At 37.9% G+C, this 24,261-nt stretch overlaps 2 protein-coding genes across 3 annotated transcripts in view; one reads left to right on the forward strand and one right to left on the reverse strand.

Moving 5' to 3' along the window:
* Positions 1-24,261, reverse strand: part of RB1 (RB transcriptional corepressor 1) — a 130,889-nt gene that overhangs the window by 12,797 nt on the left and 93,831 nt on the right. Inside the window, exons 18-20 of one of the 2 annotated variants that reach the window (XM_013992198.2) lie at positions 5,118-5,239; positions 1,692-1,819; positions 485-630 (exon numbers count right to left, since the gene is read on the reverse strand). In XM_013992198.2, the coding sequence (XP_013847652.2) occupies positions 485-630; positions 1,692-1,819; positions 5,118-5,239 (396 nt within the window). 2 annotated transcript variants of the gene reach the window in all.
* LPAR6 (lysophosphatidic acid receptor 6) lies at positions 16,755-21,363 on the forward strand. The gene has a single exon (XM_003482887.4). It carries the CDS (start codon positions 19,506-19,508, stop codon positions 20,541-20,543), a length of 1,038 nt encoding a protein of 345 aa, XP_003482935.2. The 5' UTR covers positions 16,755-19,505; the 3' UTR covers positions 20,544-21,363.

Genomic DNA, 24,261 nt, shown 5'->3' on the forward strand with positions numbered 1-24,261 from the left:
GACATTACATGTTCATGAACTATAAGACAATGTTAAGACAACAGTACTACTAAATTGATCTAGGATTAAAAGCAATCCCTATCAAAATTCCAGCTGGCTTCTTTGCAGAAATTGACAAGCTGATCCTAAAATTCACATGCAGGAGTTCCCATCATGGCGCAGTGGTTAACGAATCCGACTAGGAACCGTGAGGTTGGGGGTTCAATCCCTGGCCTTGCTCAGTGGGTTAAGGATCCGGCATTGCCGTGAGCTGTGGTGTAGGTCGAAGACTCGGCTCGGATCCCACGTTGCTGTGGCTGTGGCATAGGCTGGTGGCTACAGCTCTGATTCGACCCCTAACCTGGGAACCTCCATGTGCCGCAGGAGCGGCCCAAGAAATGGCAAAAAGACAAAAAAAGACCAAAAAAAAAAAAAAAAGGAAAAGAAATCAGTTACAGAGCTAACAAGTAAGGGGGAGAAGAGAAGATGTGCATAATTTTCTCACCTGGTCCAAATGCCTGTCTCTCATGAGTTCACACTCATTTTGCAGTGTGTGCTGGAAAAGGGTCCAGATGATATGCTCTAGTTCTGGGTGATCAGACAGAAGGCGTGCACACAGGGTATTGAGTCGAAGATATGCTAGTCGGTACACTGGAGAAATAAGGAGAATCAATCATATCTATTCTCGACTTATCACAAGTGGACTTTTTCAAAACATGAAATTGCTATAATCAAAATGCTGTTAAACAGCATTTTAACATTAAATTCATCTCTACCACTATTTCCCTTATGAATAAATGGTTTCTAGTCTTAGTGCCATGCTATATACATAGAAGGCAAATTATTACAGCATAAAACTGAGGCATAGGTGGAAGAAGAAAGATCCTAAGATATTGTGAAATCAGACCCAAAGAGGGTTTGTTTCAGTTCCACTGGTAATCCCTCATCACAAAAAATGTTGAAAATTCTATCAATATTCAAAAAGGATTCTTTTCCCTCTTCTTAGAGTTTCTGATTGAGTAATTCTAAGGTGGGGCTCCAAAAAAAAATCCTTCCTACAATTTACCAGGTGAGGTGGATTCAGCTGGTTGGGGACAACACTTTGGAAACACTGCTCTATCTTGCCTATGAAGCTCAGTATATTGCTGACTTGAATAAAATCAGAAAAAAAAAAGGTTTATCACAGAGGAATCTGACCTTTCACCTTCCTTCAAAGAGCTCCAAGCGGGCATGCACTTGCATGTATATACACATCCAACAGACACCAAATCACCTCCCCGCCCCGTCGCAACCCACACGCAAACTGAGAATGCCATGCCACTGGGCCACCCAGAAATGCAATGCACCAGGCCACAGCACACTGTATAATCTCAACTCACACACCTGAACAGCAAAAGTCATGATAACAGCAAATATTTCCAAACATAAACTTGAAAGTATAGCAGCAATAGCAACAATAACAACATCTAACACTTTCTGAGTGCTTACTATGTGCAAGGCACTGTTGGAAGTATTTTATGTATTAATTCATTTAATTACCTCAAAACTCATAGGGTACATTATTATTATTTCCATCTTATGGAAGAGGAAACTGTGGCACAAAGACATTCAGTGACTTTTCCAAAGTCATGCTTACTAAGCAGAAGTGCCAAGATTTGAATCTAGTCAGCCTGGTTTCAGAGTCCATACTCTTCAAGTTAACATCTACTGACCTTTTTTGTAAAAGAGTGAAAGGGAGGTAGATTTCAGTGGCTTCTGAGTCTGGAAGGTTGAGGTTGCTTGTGCCTCTGAATTTGCAGTAGAATTTACACGTGTAGTTGACCCTTTTTTCTTGGGGGATCTTAAAGGAGAAAGATACCTGGATATATTCAAAGGAAAAGTCTTCATTTGAAGTTTGCTAAGAATCTCCATCACTTTCTGTCTCTCTCTCTCTCTCACACACACACACACACACACACACACACACACACACACACACACACACACACACACACGGCTGTAGACATGCATCCAAACACATCTTGTCTATTTAATCTGTTATTCTACACCAAATTCCTACTTAAATATAAGTTGGAAAAAGGAGCTTAATAGGAAAACTAAGCTTGTCATCATTTCTAATTTTATTTTAATAAATGGCTTCTAGTGGGAATTCCTACCTTATTGAAAACCACAGCTGTATGTGTTTATATGTTCGATTTTAATAATTATAGTGTATAGTGTATAGATGTAAAATGACTCCTAATTAAAATAATAAGCCATTGATATCAAAATATCAATTTCTCTGATTCTTTGTTTAAAAATGTTTCATTTATAACTATGGTCCACATATAGAAGACTTAAGTTACACACACATATGCCTTCCTAAATTACCTAGTATAGAATTACATGACTAATATTTCAGATAGCATTATTAAAGCAGATTTACACCTGTATACTAAATATGTCAGGCATAAATCAAGGCAGAGATATTAGGAAGTACTCTCTCTCAACTTCTGACTTTCTACTGCTCTGTGCTATATTTATTTTAGAGGGAAACTCCAGATCTACTTTCTAAATTTTTTTTTTTAGTAACAGAAGTAATTCTGAGCAGGAAGTAGACGTGCGCCTTACTACAGACGTTTCTACCACAGGCAATCCATTACCTAGTGCAGCAGGAAAGGGGAATCACCATCACGACCGTCTAAGGATCAGGATCTAGTCTCCCGTCACACTTGCAATTCTCCTCAATTCGCTACCAATACTGTAGACTGACTTGACTTGGGTAGAAGTTAATCTCCCTTGAATTCCGGGTGAAAATATTCACTTACTTACTAGACTTCAGATTTGAGAAGGCCAAAATGGAATTCTTGATTTTCCCTCCATTTTTCCCATTTCAAAAAATGGCTCCACATTACATCCAGTTTATTAAGTCACTCTAGGAGCTATTTTTAATTTCTTTCCTTTTCTCAATCTTCAAGGCCAATGCAAAAGAAAGTTCTATTAAATCTTCCTCTAAAATACACCCCAGATCTGTCCACTTCTTTCTCTCTCTACTAACATTTCTTAGATCAAGTCATTTACATTTCTCACTTGGACTATTCCAATTGTCTCCAAACTGGTCTTATTTTTTTCCTTGCCCTGTTCCTTTCCCTCCTCCAACCCCATCTGTACTTCAAATGGCAGTCAGAAAGCGGTCCTTAAAACACAAATTATAGGAGTTCCCGTCGCGGCTCAGTGGTTAACGAATCCAACTAGCAACCATGAGGTTGCGGGTTTGATCCCTGGCCTTGCTCAGTGGGTTAAGGATCCGGCGTTGCCGTGAGCTGTGGTGCAGGTTGCAGATGTGGCTTGGATCCCGATTTGCTGTGGCTGTGGCGTAGGCCGGCAGCTACGGTTCTGATGAGACTCCTAGACTGGGAACCTCCATAAGCTGCAGGAACAGCCCTAGAAAAGGCAAAAAGACCAAAAAACAAAAACAAAAACAAAAACAAAAACATACACACAAATTATAGCAGGCTAGATCCCTGCTTAAAGCCATAACACCTTCCTGCTTCCCTTCTAAAACTAAAACTTGGAGCTCCTGTCGTGGCTGAGTGGAAATGAATCTGACTAGTACCCATAAGGACACAGGTTCGATCCCTGGCCTTGCTCAGTGGGTTAAGGATCTGGCGTTGCTGTGCTTGTGGTATAGGCTGGCAGCTGTAGCTCTGATTCAACCCCTAGCCTGGGAATCTCCATATGCCATGGGTGTGGCCCTAAAAAGACAAAAAATAAATAAATAAAATCTAAACTCCTTCCTATGGCCTATGGAAACCTGTGAGGTCTAGCCCCAGTTTGCCTCTCCAACCCGCCCTGTCCCATTCTCCTCTTGCTCGCTTTACCCCAGCCACACTGAGATTTCTTTCTGGTCCTCAGACCAGCTAAGTTTGATCACTCAAGGCCCAAGACTTACTGTTGCTCTGCCTGGAATGCATATCATGCAGATTTTGTCTGTCCAGCAACCACTTGTTCTTGAAGTCTCAGATCAAATATCACTTCACCAGAGGGCACTTCCCTAAATATTCTATTACTCTCTCAGCTTCTCTTTCACATCGTTCTGTTTATTTTCATGACAGAACTTATTATTCTCTAAAATGACCTTCTGGATTAGTTTACTTATTCACTATTTCCCTCCTCCAGAGTGTAAGCTCTCTGAGGGGACGGACCTAGTCCACCTTACTTGTCTTTGTATTCCCAGCACCTACAACACCTCCTGGCACTTAAGAGATAATTGCTTAATGAATTAAAGAGAAAGGTAAGGCTTAACTTATTTATATTAACGTATTACCTAGCAAACAAATTTATACATGAAGGCAGAGGCTCCATATGCTAGAAACGTTTTGGGGTACAAATAAGCATAGAAATGACATTTCTGGAAAACAGTCCCTGCACTAATCACAGACCACTGTAACGTTAATTCCTATGCAGAACTAAACAGAGACATACCACCAGGCACATTTCTACTGAAAGGCAATGTAGACAGAATGGTTAAGAGCATGGACTATGGGGTCAGACTGCTTGGGTTTGACTTCTGCTGACTTTTGGCAAGTTACCGTATTTCTCTAATTCCTTTTTCACAGATAACTGAGGTTGACAGCAGTGTCTATTACCCTGCAGGGCTGCTAAGAAACTGTCCAGCACATAGTGAACCCTCAATAAATGTGAGCTCTTGCTTTCTTCTTTCATCACATCATCACAGGCTAATCATCTATCTTATTAATTAGTCTCTTACCCCACACTATCCTATGCTTCACTCCAAATGCACTGAGCTGCACTCCCTGAAAGATGTTTTCCGCTTTCCTGGCTGTTACCCTTTGGGGTTCACGCTCTTTCTGCCCCTTCCCTCCTCTCCAGTTTCCATGTTGAGATCTACTCCACCTTTGCGGCCTATCTAAATTGCAATCTCTGCCATGAACCAAACCTGAGTGACTCATGAGCACTTTGTACTACTGTCTGAGCTTTATTTGGGTCATGCATCTTATGTTCCTGATCCCTGAAAGCCAGAACAATGTCTTATTCAAAATTCTATTCCCTACAGCTTCCATATAACGTCTTGCATTACATGATGCTCAGATCTATTTGCAGGTTGAATGGACAATACAAACAGATATTCTACTTACATATCTGCTGCAGTGTGATTACTCTGGAGAGGAAGGTTAATAAGAGTACAAGCAGATTCAAGGTGATCAGCTGGTCCTTCTCTGTCCTTTGCTTGTTTAATAAGATCAAATAAAGGTGAATCCTATATGAAACAAGATGACATTAAAACAACACTGGTAAATATAATTTGCCCACAAACATTATCAAAATCATACTGTTTGACATGGTAAGCACTATGAATTTAGTCATAATGGACAATATCAATTTTGAAGTCAGAATAAGATTCTTTTCTCCATTTTGAAAAGAATGATTGCCAATTTTGGTACTATACACAAAGATCTAGGAAAATGTATAACTTTAAATCCTTGTATTTGAAAAGAAATTAAAAGTTAGGGGAAGAGACACAGAAAAGACCCAAAGAAAGTAGAAGGAAGAAATAAATAATAAAAATATGAACAGGATTTAATGAAACTGAAAACAAAAATAAAATACTTGGTTTGGTCAACAAAGCTAGTAACTGATTCTTTGAAATAAATAATAAAATTAAACAAACCTCTAGTCAGACTGACTGAGAAAAAGAGAAGAGAAAGACAAACAGTATTAGGAACATGGAGTTCCCATTGTGGCTCAGCAGTAATGAATCCAACTAGTATACATGAGGACTTGGGTTAAGGATCCGGTACTGTCGTGGGCTGGGGTATAGGTTGCAAACGCTGTGCAGATCCCACATTGCTGTGGCTGTGGCATAGGCCGGCAGCTGTAGCTCTGATTTGACCCCTAGCCTGGGAACTTCCATTATGTGGTGGGTGTGGTCAAAAAAAAAAAAAAAAAAAAACCAGTATTAGGAACAAAAATGAGGCCTTCATTACAAAGACTAGAAAAACAACAGGAGGCTATTATGAATAATTTTATGTTAATAAATCAGAACTTAGACAAAATGGAAAATTGCACAAAAATATAAATTAACTCAATAAGAAATAAACTTCAATAGTCTCATAAACTATTAAAGAATTTGAATCAGTAATTAAAAGTCTTCCCACAAAGAAAACATCAAGTACCTCTGGTTTTACCAGTGAATTCTACCAAATATCAAGGAACAAAAAATTCCACTTATACTCTTCTGAGAATGGAAAAAGTAAAAACATTCTCCATCTCATTTTATGGGGCTAGTACAACAATGATTTTAGGAGTTCCCATGGTGGCGCAGTGGAAACGAATCCCACTGGGAACTATGAGGTTGCGGGTTCGATCCCTGGCCTCACTCAGCGGGTTAAGGATCTGGCATTGCCGTGAACTGTGGTGTGGGTCTCAGATGCGGCTCAGATCTGCAGTGGTTGTGGCTGGCAGTTACAGCTCCAATTAGATCCCTAGCCTGGGAAGCTCCATATGCCGCAGGTGAGGCCCAAAAAAGACCAAAAAAAAAAAAAAAAAGGTTCGAAAAACTGTCAATGACATTATCGCCCTTAAACAGAAATTTAAAAAATCACGAACAAGAAATATCAGCAACCCAAATAAGCAATGTTAAAAAGAGAATATGTCAGTTATCAAGTTGTGTTTATCCAGGTTGCAAGATTAGTTCAACTTTAGAAAAGCTATAGGAGTTCCCACTGTGGCAAAGTGGGTTAATGATCCAGCTTGTGTCTGTGGAAGCACCAGTTCTATCTCTGGCCCAGTGGAATGGTTAAGGACCTGGAGTTGCCACAGCTGTGGTGTAGGTCACAGCTCTGGCTCAGATTCGATCCCTGGCCTGGGAACTTCTGTATGTCGCAGATGCAGCCAAAAAAAAAAAGAGAGAGAGAGAGAGAGAAAAGAAAATCCATAGGGCAATTAACCTCACTAATAAATCTAAGGTAAAAAAAATTGGGGCTTTCCCGTCGTGGCTCAGTGGTCAATGAATCCGACCAGGAGCCATGAGGTTGCGGGTCTGATCCTGGCCTCGCTCAATGGGTTAAGGATCCGGCGTTGCCATGAGCTGTGGTACAGGTAACAGACATGGCTTGGATCCCACATTGCTGTGGCTGTGGCGTAGGTCGGCAGCTACAGCTCTGATTAGACCCCTAGCCTGGGAACCTCCATATGCCTCAGGTGCGGCCCCAGAAAAGACAAAAAAAAAAGTCTTGTCAAAAATCAGTGCAGAAAAAATTTAGAAAACCCATTTGTAATTAAAAAAAGAAAACTCTCAGAAAACCAGGAACAAAAAGGTACTTCCTAATTTGATGAATAGCATCTATGAACAAACAAAAAATCTACAGCAAACACTGAATAGTGGTGAAACATTAAAAGCATTCCACTTAAAAAAATCAGAGATAAGAGAAGGATGTCCCATTATCATAATGCTATTCAGCATTGTACTTGAGGTTCCAGTCAGCTCAAAAAGACAAGAAAAAGAAATACAAGATCAAAAGATTGGAAAGGAAGAAAGAAGAAAAACAGCATTATTCACAAATGATTTGTCAATAAAAAAAACTCAAAAGGATCTACAAAGAAACTATTAGGATGAGAGAGATTAGCAAGGTTTCTGTACTGTTAGAAGGAAATTAGTAAGAAAAATAATTATATTTCATATACCAAGCAAAACATTTAAAGGCATAATTTTAAAAATATCATTTACAAAAAGTTAAGACTGGCAGTAAGAACCATTAAAAATAATGATTCAGGAGTTCCCATTGTGGCTCAACAGTAATGAATCCGACTAGTATCTATGAGGATCCAGGTTCAATCCCTGACCTCAATCAGTGTGTTAAGGATCCGGCAATGCCATGAACCATGGTGTAAGTCGCTGACTCAGCTCGTATGCTGTGTTGCTGTGACTGTGGCTGCAGCCACAGCTCTGATTAGTCCCCTATCCTGGGAATTTGCACATGCCACAGGTGGGGGCCCTAAAAAGACAAAAAAAAAAAAAAAAAAAAAAAAAAAAAGATTCAAAAATTTTAACTCTCTGAGAATGACAGCTTGCAAGTCCCTAAGAATGACGGCCCTATATATTCTACTCTCTCTGTGCTTGAACTAAGAAGGGCAAGAATACAGACAGACTGCCAAGGCGCTAGGTTTATACCAAAAGGAAGAGAGATGGACCACAAAGTAAAAATACAAGACACTGCAGAATATAGGTAGATTTTGTGAAATTATGAAGATAGTTTATTCAATAATGTTTGAAAAATTAACAATTTGAAAAAAGATTATACTCCACAATATATAATCAATTACTTATATTAAAAAATGAAAAATTATTAGAAGTGAGTGTAAGAAAATATCTTTATACCTTCTTTTTATTTTTTTTTGTCTTTTTTTTTTTGGCTATTTCTTGGGCCGCTCCCACGGCATATGGAGGTTCCCAGGCTAGGGGGTCTAATTGGAGCCGTAGCCTACGCCAGAGCCACAGCAACGCAGGATCTGAGCCGTGTCTGCGACCTACACCACAGCTCACAGCAACGCCGGATCCTTAACCCACGGAGCAAGGGTAGGGACCGAACCTGCAACCTCATGGTTCCCAGTCAGATTCGTTAACCACTGTGCCACGACGGGAACTCCATTATACCTTCTTTTTAAAATCTGTTTTCACCTTTATTAGAGGATAACTGAAAAAACTGTATATATTTAAGATGTACAATGTGATGGTTTCAAATAAATACACACTGTGAAATGACCACTACAATCCAGCTAATCAGCATTCATTACCTCACACAGTTACCTTTTTTTTTTCCCCTTCTCATCCATTTACCCCCCCTTCTTTATAACTTCTTGATAAGGAAGGACTTTGGAGGTTTGACCAAAACCAAAGATGAACTGACTACACAGAATCTAAAAAGCTCTGTGTGACTAAAACCACAATAAACTAAGTTAAACAAAACCTTTTAAAAATAAGTAATACAGGTTTATTCTATAACCACCATAATGTACTAATTTCTATTTTGGAGGCATTCTTTGCTATAGTCATTAGGGGCACGCCTGAAGTGCCATCTAAGTAGTGGCTTTCATCTGAGTAAAGTAATACTAACAATTAACACCAGCTAACGGAACAGAGCATGACAGTTTATGAAAGGAAGACAGCATAAGTGAATATGATAAAATTCAAGGATATTTTGCCAAATTTTGAAGCTAGAGAGGGTTATGACTGAACAGAAAAGACCAAAAAAGGGCAGGTTAGAGTGCAAAGGTGAGGAATGCCTATCCTGCTGAAGTAGGAATCATTAAATTATCAATAAGTTAATGACATGGGCTTGTAAAGAAGTAAAAAAACAAAACATATCCTACAATTAAATGACCACAATTAAGTCATTTTCCTCAAACAATTTCTGCCTCTTAACCAAGGCATCTATAGCAGAGAATGAAAATCACCAGATTTTTGCTTATGGAAAGTCTAACTAGTACATGTTACCCATAACACATTACTCCATGACAGTAAATACTGTGGCAGGTTTATCCTATTCACAGTGCCAAAGTTTTGTGCCAAAAATTACTTAATGACTGAATACTCCATTGTTTTCAAAAAGATAAAACAAACTTGGAAACTTCAGCCCACATTATTGAAGGATTTCACTGGTCTTGCTTGGGCTCTGTCCCTTCTACTTCTAGGTGGACCTACTCCAAGGCCCTAGAATTTCATTATCCTTAAAGTTTCCAATTTTGAAACCAAACTAAGTCTGAGTCAGGAGGAGTAGGCTTACAGGCTGGGCCTAGGTGCCAAATAATCGGGTTTTGTTGACATATACATGTTACTTTTCTCTGCCTGCTCTGGCTTTGGAAACTTTGTCCATTCTTGCCACAGAGCCTTAAAAATCAAGGCTGGCAGAGAGAGGTACAACAGTGACTTGACATGTAAAGCTTCTCCTGGCACAGTTCAGTTCAGTTTCAGCACATCGGTACAGCCGTGACGTTAAATTCTGTACTTAATTGCAATGAAAAAGATCTACAAAGTTATTATAAAATAATAAAATTGACTGTTAAACTATTATATAAAAATCTATATATTCAAACAAGCATTGTTAAACTGTGTGGCATATCTTTAAGTGTTACAGGAGTTCAGAAACTGTAATGATGCATTTCAAGCCTAGATTTCAATGGCCTAAGTCATGCTTAGAATGCCTGTAGGATTCTTTTTTTTCTTACCCATTTTTTAATTATTGCAAGAGAAAGTAATAAGTTCCACAATAAAAGGCTGCACAGGGTGCCACAGAAGTAAATCAGGAGAGGGACACCTAATCCAGATTAGGCAAAAGTTCTTGGAAGAAGTTATGTCTGAGCTGAGGCCTAAAGAAAGAACAGAAGTTATTTCAAGTGAAAAGCAGAATAGATGGCTCAGCAGCCAGAAAAGGAAAAATGCGGCCCCAGAAAAATTTCACGTGGGTCACCTGTAAAATGAGGAAAATAATACTTCCTCAGGGGGTGGTTTTGACCACGGAATGAGATGCTAAGTGTAAAGTACTCAGAACCTCATCCAGGACATAAACTCCTTGGACAGAGATGCTTAGTTCCAGAAAGCTAAGCCGCAAGTCTGCAACAGCAAGGCAACAGCAAGGGATAAACTCTTTAAAGGATTTTAAGCAGGTGACTAACAGGATCCAGATGAGACTTCTGAAGAGTTCTTAAAATAAAACCCAAGTGCCTAGCATATAGTAGACACTCATTAAATATTTCTAGAATGTTATATGATATAGCCATATCATGGGTTTAATTAAACACAGCAAAGCACAAAGAATAAAGTGGATGGTATTATTTGCTTTCTAACTGACACTAAATATCAACTGTGGCAGCTGGCCTCCAAGAGAACCCAAGTAATTCCTGCCACTGGGTATTTATACTCTTGTATAGACTCCTCCCCTATACTCTTGTATAGGGTTCATCTGTGTGGTGCGTGGCATACAGCAGAAGTGATGGCACGCCAGTTGACATTAGCTTATTAAAAACCTACCGTTTCCATCTTAGACACTCTCCCTAGAAGCTCTAGCTCTAGGGGAAAACAGCTGCCATGGAGGGAGCAGCGCTATGGAGGTCCAGGCAGCAAACAAATGAAGCCTCTGGTGAACAACCAGTGAAGAAAGGGGGCTGCCAACAACCCCATGAGTGAAGCTGGAAGCCAGACTCTACAATGCCAGGAAAGACTAACCCTGACTGCAGCCTTGAGTGACAACTTGAGGAACTCTGCTGAGAGAAATGGAGCCAAAACCACACAGCTACACCACTCCCAGACTCTGACCTTCAGAAATCACGTGCAATAATAAACATTCATTGTTTTATTAAATTGCTAAGTTTGGGGGTAATTTCTCATATAGCAAGAGATAAATAATACAACTGATTTTTTTTTAAATCTGTAAATAAAATACTTAATCAAATATTTAACTTTTGAAAATGTATGTCTTTATATCTATAGCGCTGTTTCCATCCAGGATGCAGACGATTTCTCTGGGTCTCAGACAAGCTGTCTTATGTTACTACTACTTATCTAAACTAACTCTCAGCAATAATCACTCCCTGGACAACATTTCATTTTGTTTTGCCACTTAATCATGTGAAGGAATCCAGACTCTCTCTGTCAGCAAGATTAGTATAAATCTCGCTTAATAAGCAACATGGATAGAAAAAGTAGAAGCTGTAAGTCTACTCCACATGATCTTTCATATTAACACACATTTCCAAAGCAAGTGTGAACGTCTCCTGATAGAGAAGGACTTAAAGGCTCTCAGGTCAAGGTGCTCCTAAAAGACATTTTGATTATCCAAGTAAGTACAAGGTCTCTGGTGCTAGTAAAAAAGTTAACAATAGGGCAAGTGGAAGACAGGAACTGCTATTGTTTTCTGGGTTATTTTAAGAAATACTATTGGGTCTACATTACAGGAAACATTTTTGTGTTATCCTGAGCTAAATCATTATAAGACCACTTTGCCTTGCAAAAGAAAACTAGAATAGAAAACAGAAAATTTGGGGTAGGCTTTGACTTTCTGACAGTTCTTTCACATTTAACTTCACTACTTCTTTAATCGCTTTTCAGGATCCTCTTGCCATATGCTGGTTAAGCCACTATCATGGCTTTATTTATATATATTACTTCTAAATCTACATTTATGGAGTTCCCGTCGTGGCGCAGTGGTTAACGAATCCGACTAGGAACCATGAGGTTGCGGGTTCGGTCCCTGCCCTTGCTCAGTGGGTTAAGGATCCGGCGTTGCCGTGAGCTGTGGTGTAGGTTGCAGACGCGGCTCGGAACCCGTGTTGCTGTGGTGTAGGCGGGCAGCTACAGCTCTGATTTGACCCCTAGCCTGGGAACCTCCATATGCCGTGGGAGCAGCCCAAGAAATGGCAAAAAGACAAAAAATAAATAAATAAATAAATCTACATTTATGACTAAAACTACTCTTTCAAATGCCAGGTCCAGTATTTCCAACTAGACACCTCAGATCTCCACATGTACATGTGCCAAATGTCTCAAATATTAATACATTCAAACATCAACATGAACTCATTACCCTCATCGCCAATCAACTAGGACTCCTTCAATATCTTCTTTGGTTAATTGTTATCAACCACCTCATCACCACAGTACAAATCTTAAAATTACCCTTAGTCCCATCCAGGCACCTAATCTTTTTTTCTTTTTTTTTTTTCCCAATGGCTGGCACCCACGACATATGGAAGTTCCTGGGCCAGGGATTCATTCTGAGCTGCAGCTTCAACCTATGCCACACTGCAGCAATGCCAGATCCTTTAACCCACTGTGCTGGGGCAGGGATTGAACTGGTATGTCCACAGCAATCCAAGTCACTGCAGTCAGATTCTTTTTTTTTTTTTTTTTTTTTGTCTTTTTGCCATTTCTTGGGCCGCTCCTGCGGCATATGGAGGTTCCCAGGCTAGGAGTCTAATCAGAGCTGTAGCCACTGGCCTACCCCACAGCCACAGCAACTTAGGATCCAAGCCGCATCTGCAATCCACACCACAGCTCACGGCAACATTACCAGGGAGGTTACTAGGGAGGTCAGTATATATGTGATTTTTGTGGAAGGGGTTTCATTCAACCAAATACCTATCTCAGGACAAGGCTGCTGCTAGTCACGAGGAACAGATACCTTAGTTAATGGTTCCAGTGTCTTTCTAAGTATGGGAAGATGCAAGAATCGAGGTTCATAAAAAATTTCTCCTGAAAATATCTAACTCACTGCAGGCTTGTTCTGCCAGTTTTGCCAGGGCACAGAGGGCTTCATTCCACTCTGAACTCCTTTGGGGAGGTGTTAAAGGTCAGTGACTGCAGTGGCTAATGACTTAGTTCTTGTAGAACCCGGTGGGGAAGGACATTTTTCAGTTGGCCGTTTTATGGACAAGTTAAAATAGGCTGTCAGATGTCACTACTATTGGCAAACTGAACTCAGGAGAGGAAAATTCAATCCCTTGAGGTAATAGGGTGCCAGCCAAAGCATCAGGAGCAAGAGGTGAACCTAATAATTATAGGAGGACGCAGGAGTCAAGGTGGGATCTGACTTGAAATGGAACTATTGACCTGGAGCTCCTTTTTTTTCTGTAGGGCTGCACTGCAGCTTATGAAAGTTTCCAGGCTAGGGGTAGAATCTGAGCTGCAGCTGCCGGCCACAGGCACAGCCACAAGCAATCCAAGCTGTGTCTGCAACCTACAGACCTCCACCACAGCTCGAGGCAAGGCCCCCCAGATCCCTGACCCACAGTGTGAAGCCAGGAATCAAACTGGCACCCTCATAAATATTAGTCAGATTCATTTCCGCTGCAACACAATGGGAACTCCCTGGGGCTCCTTTTAATGCAAGACAAAAGGTCTCCCAGATGTATTTAGCTTGAACAATACTGTCAAGTAGTCAAAACCAAACCAAACCAAAACTCCCAGTTTATGATGTGTTACATAAAACAGAAATCAGAAACAGACACAGAGAAATCTATCAAATTGAAAACTATTTAGAAATTTCCAATTGCCATGAACATCTTGGGGACATGAACCTGATGAGTGAAGTTACAGAAGATGAGACATAAAGACCGAGGAGAACCTTTCTTAAGATTGTTTAGCAGGTGAAGGTTAATTCCCCGAGATATCTACATGATTTATTCCTTTTACTTCTTCCCAGTCTCTCTTCAAATGTCCCCTTGTCAACAAGCCCTTCCTAGAACTCTATATAGAACATGTCCCTTTTTCTCCTAAACGTACTTTTTCATAGAGAACTTATCGCCACATGACCAACTATATAACTGTTTATTTACTGACTGCCTGGCTCCTTCTAAATAAAAGTTAAGGCTCAGGAATTGTTTCATTCGCTGCTATATTCCCATCACCTAGAAGAGCACTTGGCACACATTTGGCACTCAGTAAGTATCTGCTATTGAATAAAAAAATATCAGCACACCAGTAATTAACATAAGAAAAATAATTTAAATGTGCCTATCCTATTTCCCTATAGAACCAGGACAACAATCCAGCAATCTTTTTTTCCTTTCTTTCCCTTTTTTTTTTTTTTTTTTTTTTTTTTGCCAGTCTGAAACAGTCCACTTGCTTTAACTAAAAAAATCAACAACAAAAGGCTGGGCTTTAAAGGGGGCCCCTTTGTAGAGTCAGTCCCTCCCCTCTTTTGTCTGTAACCTTTCTGAGGCAGCACTGGTAACTTGTGATATTGATAGGAAATCCTCCAATTTTCCAAGAATGTGAAATAAGATGACTGAAATGATCACACTGGCAAACCAATAAAAGAAGTGATCATGGAAATTTTGTTCTGGGAATGGATTGCTAGTGGCTTAGAATCTTACTGATTAAAGCTTCCATATGCTTTTAGGCATTAATAGCTATTTAAAGAGGCCATCTTTGGGTTAAAAGAAAAACATGTACATAAATGCTCAAAGTGAAATGAGTTTATGCTTTTAGGTGTACTTGCAATATATTCATAGAGCTAGATCTTAAAAATCTGTCATTTGTAAAAAAAAAAAAAAAAAAAAAAAAAAGGAAAAAAAGAAATTTAGTCAAGCGTATATACTCATTCCTCTTCTAGGAATTTAGAGTGAAACTAGTTATGCAGCATCCTTCTGAGAACTGAGAAAACAGTCACTCAAGTCATTTTCTGTGTTTCTGGTAAAGGCCTGACTGACTATATTAATGGGACTATACTAAGACATTATTACCAGGCATGGCTTTCGCCCTCAAGATTAGAAATTCCAAACTTTGATCCAGCTTTAAAGGCTAGCTTTCTCTAGACATTATCTCCTCTGGAGGCCCTTATCTCCATGTTGTACAAACATCTACTGTTACACTCTACACTGCAATTATTTCTTTGTTTTCTACTCCTAACCGGATTGTATGTCCTAAAAGCCAGACATTTTAACAAGGTCTGAAGAAGTACAAAAAAGGAACTGATGAGATTGGGAGGTCTCCTCCACACAAAAATGAAGTAAGATTTTAAGAGGGGCAGATGAAGGAGCAGGAAGCAGGCAGAGACAGGAAAAAAGGAGGAAGGGACAAGGGAAGTGCTGGAAGTGATGAATACCCTCCCTCAAGTTCTAGGTCTTACACCACCACAGCCTTCCTGCTCCTCTGCACTTCCTTTACCTCTTTGCTTGAAGCTGCTTCAATCACCATTCTTGTCTGCTTTTACTTTGCTATAAATCATCATACATTACCTTTGAAATCTTTCTTCTTCTACTCCCACCCAACCCCACCAGCTGGTTCAACCCCCCGAACTCAGGCTCTAGTAAAGAGTTGCATTTGCAGTAATGACAAAAAGGTAAATCACTTTTAGGTAATGACAGAACGGTAATGATCCCCATTTAGTAATACTAAATTTGTCTACAATTTAATAAATTTTCCTATTAGGTTAAAAGATATTTGGACATAAAATAAATATATTCTATCAATATAAATTATACATGTTCTATTCTCAAACTGAGAAAGTTTTGTTTCTAAACTTAAATAGAAAATTTATCATACAGCACTGTAAATCAACTATACATAAATAAAAAAATAATTTTTTAAAAGAAAAAAATTACTGTAACAGGCTTCAGAAGAATCTAAAACGAGAAGATTTTGGCTTTTTTTTTTTTTGCCACATCCATGATGTGTGGAAGTTCCCAGGGGCAGGGATCAAAGCCACACCCAAGCAGTGACCCAAGCTGCTGCAGTGACAATGCTACATCCTTAATCCACTGCACCACAAGAGAACTCCAACTCCGGCTTTTTTCATAGCTGTAATTTTTTTTTTTTTTTTTTTTTTTGGTCTTTTGTCTTTATAGGGCTGCACCCATGGCATATGGAGGTTCCCAGGCTAGGGGTCTAATTAGAGCTATTGCTGCCAGCCTACACCAGAGCCACAGCAATGTCAGATCCCAACCGTGTCTGCGACCTACACACAGCTCACAGCAACGCCGGATCCTTAACCCACTGAGCGAGGCCAGGGATCGAACCCACAACCTCATGGTTCCTAGTCAGATTTGTTCCCACTGCGCCACGATGGGAACGTCCATAGCTATAAATTTGAGATGGAAAAAGACCCTGAAGAATCACTTCTCATCAGGGCAAACGTGTGCTGCTTTCAAAATGAATAAAATAAATTCAGAACACTGTTCTTCTATTTTAAAATTTCACTGTTCCACACTTTGTTTTAAATGTGAACATAGTTATTTCACTACACTCTCATTCAAATTTTTTTTTTTTTTACATTATCTCATATTCTCAATGTTAAGTACAACTCCAATTATGGCCATCAAAACCTTTAATGAGAGAATACTTTACAGTTGTGAAAATTCCTCCTTGATTAATTTTATAATAAAAAGACATGGTATCTTACTTGTGTTTTGGAAAGGAAAGGTCTTTTGTAGAGGAAAAGCTTTTTTAATGTGTAATCGTCACAGGTTTTTATTTTTTGCTTTTTGCAAACATGTATTACATTAAAAATGCGTGATTTTTAGAATGGATATGAGTAATGTTTAGAATAATATCTCGCACATTTCTCACATCTAAAAATATTAACTGTTCCACACTTTCTTTTTAACTTTTAAAATGTAGGTATAATTTCATATAATAAAATTCTAAAATCTTAAATATTTAGTTTCATCAGTTTGACAGTTTTAAAAGTATAATCTGCTTTAAATTCTTTTTGGAAGCAAGAGCGTATAAATAAATACTTAGTTGATCATTTGTGACTTGATTTGTGACTGTCTGGCAGGGGAAATTGAAAGAGGGTAGGACCAGAAATAAGACAAGATACTATAACCACCACATAGATAAAAGTGACAGGGTTAGTAAAAAGACAGCAGAGAGAATAAAGAAGGGACAAAATAAAACTGATACTATCATCAAGGCTAGAAATAACCAATTCGAAAAAAAAAAACAGAGGAGTTCCTGTCATGGCTTAGCAGAAAACAATCTGACTAGTATCCATGAGGATGCAGTTGGATCTCTGGCCTTGCTCAGTAGGTTAAGGATCTGGCATTGCCATGAGCTGTGGTATAGGTCACAGATGAGGCCAGGGACCAAACTTGCAACCTCATGGTTCCTAGTCAGATTCGTTTCCACTGCACCATGATGGGAACTCCTAAAATATCAGTTTTAAATTAGTTAAGTAACTGAGAAAGAAAAATAAAGTGCTCTTAAATTCACCAAATTTCCTTAATTGATACCTGCAAGGAATAGTTTCAGCTCAAATGGAACCAAGCTAGAAAATAGTAACATTAAACCAAACTATAGTCTTTTCTGAAAAAAATGGTAATTTAGAATAAGAAAAAACATAATCCTTGAGGAAATACTATCTACATTCAACTACCCCTTTCTCACACATACTTCCTTCTAATTTCTTTGGGCTTTAAAAAATGAGTCTACTTTAAACACAGAGAAACCACTCACATGAGCTTTTAAATGAAAACAAAATCTGACCTACATTCCAATATATAATTAATGTCAAATTATTAGGAGGAGTAGGTGAGGGCGGGGGGAATTAAAATCAGGAACCTAAAATTTAGCCAAGTAGTGTAACTTTTATTTTACAAAATTTATTTCAATCAATTTAGGGGAAAATATTTTGTTTAAAAAGATACAATTTCATTCTGTAAAATTAAAACTATGCCAAACATAAACATTTTCAAATTTATTCTTTGGTAAAAGTGGTAATTAAAAAATTAAAAGTGCTATAAAATTTTAATTTAATTTTATGAGAACGAGGAAAGGATGTTAGAAAATTGTTAATCGAAAAGTGAAGAGATCCAGGATTGGAGCCACACACAATCATGGCAATTAAAACAAATTAAATCTTGAGGAGCAACTGTGGAAAACAGAAGCCAAGAGTGCAAAATTTGGTCTCTCAACTCAAATCCTTTTTATAACTAAATTTCTCTCTTTTACAGTCATTAAACAGTTTCTTTTTAATGCTATATTAAGATATCACCAACAATTTCAATTTAGAAGTACACCTACAAATTTCAGTTTTAAAAAAGTCCTATCCTAAACACATACTGATTTTTTTCCTCTCTCAACTACTACCAAAAAGAGAGAAAGAATAAAAAAGAAAGGAAAGAAAAGCAAACTCCCTGAGAAATGGTCAACATTCCAGAATGCGTTTCTGCAAAAAAAGAGTTAATGGGCAGACGGCTCAGCTAAACAGTCAGTGGCCTTTGCAAGCCTCCTAGGTATATTCCCAGCAGACACATTATCAGATTAAAGGAACTGCAAACAAACTGGGCTGAAACCTTTCTTTGTCCAAGCCCAGCCTCTTCTTCCTGTGATGTCATACTACAAATCCAGCAAGCCTTTCTTTTTCTCCTCAGAGAAAGTCCGTCTCACAATACAGCTGGTTACAGAGGAAAAGGCCTCGATTCAGCAAGAGCTAACACGCTGAGGAATCTATTTGGAACCTTTCAAAGACTCCTCTGCCTACCGCCATCTGGCATCCAATGTAGGAATACGGAAAACTTCATTTAAAAGGAGCAAGAAGTAAATGAGACCGAACTGGGAATGTTTACGTCTCTGAAACTCTGCACTGGAAAGCAAAACAAAATTGCTAACTTTAGCTTAAACATTCTGGAGTATAAAGAAACTTTCATTTCAGAATACTCATCTTGACTTCTGAAACAGAAGTTTACCAGACCAATCGTTTTATTCTGTCTCTGAACTCAGCTTTTACTTCAAATGTATAATCCAATGGGTTGGCTTCACTGACTGCGTTTTTTAAACTGAGCCTTGGAATCACGGATTTTTCTGAAGACTAGAAAACGAAAATACCTTCTTGTTGAAGAACCAAGTGGAAACGTTACAGCAACAAATTCCATGTGTCTTTGGAAGAAAAAGGAAATACTTATAAAACCACGCAAAGATCCAAAGATTTGCAAATACGGTGGAGGTTATAAAGTGGTCACAATCTGAATACCAAAGGAGACGGCAGCTGACCAAAGGACTTCGACCCGAAAACTGGACGTGCTTTATAATGGTAAGCAGTAACAGCTCCCACTGCGACTACGATGACTCCTTTAAGTACACTTTGTATGGGTGCATGTTTAGCATGGTGTTTGTGCTTGGGCTAATATCCAACTGCGTGGCCATCTACATTTTCATCTGCACTCTAAAAGTGCGAAATGAAACCACAACGTACATGATTAACTTGGCCATGTCCGACTTGCTTTTCGTTTTTACCTTACCCTTCAGGATTTTTTACTTTGCCACACGGAATTGGCCATTTGGAGATTTACTCTGTAAAATTTCAGTGATGCTGTTTTATACGAACATGTATGGAAGCATTCTGTTCTTAACCTGTATTAGTGCTGACAGATTTCTGGCAATTGTCTACCCGTTTAAGTCAAAGACCTTAAGAACTAAACGAAACGCAAAAATTGTTTGCATTGCTGTATGGTTAACTGTGATGGGAGGAAGTGCACCAGCAGTTTTTTTTCAGTCTACCCACTCTAAGGGTAACAATACCTTAGAAGCCTGCTTTGAAAATTTTCCAGAAGCCACATGGAAAACCTATCTCTCAAGGATTGTAATTTTCATTGAAATAGTGGGATTTTTTATTCCTCTAATTTTAAATGTAACTTGTTCTAGTATGGTGCTAAGAACTTTAAATAAACCTGTTACATTAAGTAGAAGCAAAATAAACAAAACGAAGATTTTAAAAATGATTTTTGTACATTTGGTCATCTTCTGCTTCTGTTTTGTGCCTTACAATGTCAACCTTATCTTGTATTCTCTTATGAGAACACAGACATTTGTGAACTGCTCAGCAGCCAGAGCAGTGAGGACCATGTATCCGATCACTCTCTGCATTGCTGTTTTAAACTGCTGCTTTGACCCGATCGTTTACTACTTCACGTCGGACACGATTCAGAACTCGATAAAAATGAAAAGCTGGTCTACCAGGAGAAGTGACTCTAGATTCTCTGAAGTTCAAAGCACAGAAAACTTTATTCAACATAACCTACAGATCTTAAAAAGTAAGATATTTGACGCTGAATCTACTACAGTATAAGCTGCCTGAAATAAAAACACCGGGACTAAACTGGGACAGAACTTCCAAGTTCCTTCAACTGTGAAAGTGTTTCCTTGGACGACTATTTCCCGACCTCTGCAAGAAAATGAACACATGGACATTTTAAAGCTTTTAGTGTTACAAAAAACGTATTCAATGTGTAAAGCATTAAAATGTATTCTATTCTTGTACACACTCCATTTTATTTTTCTAAGCCATTTTGTTTTATATCTTTCTCCTCATTAAAAAAAAAAATCCCTAATGGAGTTGTTTAAAGTCTAAAAGTAACTATGATTTAAGTCATGTGGTGACCATCTATCTATGTGGTCTTTGAATTTCTTAGTAATTTTATATAAGATAATTAACAAATATTAAGAGTTTCACTTAAATGTTTAATGCTTTTATTCAACATATATCTAATTTTGATTTCCATCTGAATTGAAACTATTAATCATGTTTCTCAAACTATAATAACATAAATGAGAAAGAGTAATTTGGAATAATCAGTAAGTATTTTTAGAGCACTTTCCAAAAACAGTAAAAAAAAAAAAAAAAAAAGTGGTCTTCAGTAGAATGACACACTGACACTATTTGAGGACCTGGAGCAGATTCACTCACAGATAATATTTAGGATATTTTGTCTTTGCATGCAATTCATAAAAACAAGATGCTATCTACATAGTACATGATCCATTTTCTGGAAGTAAAAGCACCCCATTTCAAAATGATATATACTACAAAAATTGAGAAGGAGGAAACTAACAAAACGTTATTTTGCTAAGTAAAATTTTTAAAAATAAAAATGCTACTTCAGCTATAATTTAAAGGTATATTTATGTCACAATAAATAACCTGCATTTTAAGTATTTTAGATCAGAGAAACAACATAGTGTGATAGTGAAATATTATAGCTGACACTTTGGAAGTGATCAGCGTACATTTTTTGACCATTAAATCCAAATATTAAATAGCTGAATTTATTATTTCAATAGGCAAAATGTTATTGTATGTCAAAATAATTTATAAAGGACATAGTTCCTTCTATAAGAAGCAGCAAAACTACAGGGCTCAATAACTTAAGTACAATTACATTTTCATTTCACTAAACATAAAAAAGGTATCGCTTTGAGCTATAATTTAGATATGAAGCACCAGCTACACTGAAACTTATTCATTTTCTGAGACATCTTTTATTTTTACAAATTCAAGCAGTTTTCCAAAGTTAACTAAAAAAGAATTCTTTTTATTTGAGAAAAACATACAATTAAATTTAGCATTTGACCTATCTGATATTTAGATCTTAATCTTTCAAATTTGGACACTCTTTGTTCTAAAGATTTAAATTTAATTTTTGCTGTTTTCTGGGTTTGGGCTGCAATGATTTCAGATATAGTCATTTACTAATTAAGTAAACCCATTTTCAAGTGAATAACAGTGGGGCACTTTCTTTAGCAAGGCACGGTTTCCATTAGATAAACCTAAAGTAAAATAAATCCTTACAAAATAAAACTATTGAAGAAATTAAGTATAGTTCTTCACATCCCAAGAGAAGTATATAAACATGTTTTCTTCACCTGACCTTGAAGTGCCTTTTTTCAATAGCACATTTCAGAAAAAACAAATACATTTAGCACTTTAAACCTAAACTTTTGAGAATGGGGCGGAGAGTTGCTAAGTGAGATTTCTTTGAACTTTTCCTGGCTGGCTTAAATATCTGAGAGCCAGATCTTAAAGCCTGGATATTCCTTTAAAATACAAGCAAAAGAGTCATCAGATAACTGTTATTACTGTGCTTACTAGAGAAATTTTTGTTGCCTGCTTATCGACTGGGAAATGAATCAAAAGTTTTATGATTCCTCACGAAGTAATACATAATAGATAGTTTTCTCATCTAGAACTTTAAATCCTGGGTAAATCTTCACAAAGATAAAAAGAGTACCAAAGTTATTTTCCTGTGTTGGTGTTGCACTTTAAGTAATACATTCAGAGGGTTTTCTCTTTCCCCTTTACCTAGAAAATCTATGTTAACAGAACTCTGAAAATTTACTTTTTGTTTCCTTAAAGTGACAATCCCAACTCCTCCCTCCCCCAAAACCATACCCACTGTTTTTAACATCTTTATAAAGAACAGATAAGTTAACTACTCTTCCTCTCCATATTAACTTCCTTTAAAGCAAAAGAAATAAGAAGAAAAAAGTTTTGAGGCATGGAAAACAGCTTTCCAGCATCTTAATGACTGCTTCTGAACTTAGAAATCTGTTCTGAGAAAATATCAACCAAGTAGCTAGCTTACCAAAAGAATGTATAAAGATACATGTATTACATCCACAAAAAATTAAAAGGAACCTAAGACACTACTTTATCAAGGAGTTTTGTCTTCATATTCTACAATCAAAATACTGAAATTAGAGGTATAAATCTTAATTATAGATATTGGTATTTAAATGTCATGCATTTGAGGAGTAGAAAATAGAAAATGTACATCAGCAAACTTCGTACACCCAACTGAGAAATATATAATTTGACTGGTATGTAACTACCAAGAATATGAATTGCTAGTGCAATTTTGGACCTTTGATAGCCAGGTACCTGGTCTTTTGTTAATATATGAAGTTACTACTGCCTTCCAGAATCTTTACTACCTCCCAATACCTAAACTCTTCAATTAACGCCTGTGTGCCAAATCCAACCCCAGACGTTACAAATGAGGGAAGATACGACCTAAGCGCTCTTGGTTGTAAATAAACTTTTATATAGAAAATTTAATAAATAATATGAAAAATTTTATATATAGTGCTAACTAATGGATGGATTATCTTCATCCTAAAGGAAACTGGGTTTTTGGGTTTTTTGTTTTTTGCTTTTTAGGGCTGCACCCGTACCACATGGAGGTTCCCAGGTGAAGGGTCGAATCGGAGCTACAGCTGCTACAGCTGCCAGCCACAGCCAAGTGGGATTCGAGCCTCATCTGTGACCTACACCACAGATGACGGCAACACTGGATCCCCGACCCACAGGGAGGCCAGGGATCAAACCCATATCCTCAAGGACATGAGGCAGGTTCGTTATCACTGAGCCACAATGGGAACTCCCTAAGGGAAACTGTTTTTAAAAAGCTCTTTTGAATGGTCCCCAAAACCAAGTAATTCATTTATAACATCATTTCTAAAAAATAAATTGCAAATTAAAAAGAACAGATAAATTTAAGGACAGAACACATTTAAACTGACTAGACTATTTAATGATCAACAATATTACCTAAAAGCAACATTTTTCAGAGATCATCAACATACATACTACCCTAAATCACTAATTCTCAAATTTCTGTTGGATCTCTTCACCTATTTTCTGGATGTCTGCTTAATACCATTTTTTAACAGTCATATTTATAAAAGCACAAAGGTTATCAATTAAACAGGGCAACAATGTTAAACAGGATAATGAGAGTATGAAATTAACTTCAAGCAAACTTTTCTCTTTTTCTTTTTTTAGGGCTGCACCTGTGGCATATGGAAGTTCCTGGGCTAGGCGTCAAATCAGAGCTGCAGCTGCCAGCTATACCACAGCCACAGCAATGCCAGATCTGAGCAGTGTCTGCGACCTGCACCACAGCTCATGGCAATGCTGGATCCTTAACCCACTGAGTGAGGCCAGGGATCAAACCCACAAACTAGTTGGGTTCTTAACCCACTGAGGCACAACGGGAACTCCAAGCAGG

The sequence above is a fragment of the Sus scrofa genome, chromosome 11 (genome assembly GCF_000003025.6).
Source record: "Sus scrofa isolate TJ Tabasco breed Duroc chromosome 11, Sscrofa11.1, whole genome shotgun sequence".
Lineage (NCBI taxonomy): Eukaryota > Metazoa > Chordata > Mammalia > Artiodactyla > Suidae > Sus > Sus scrofa.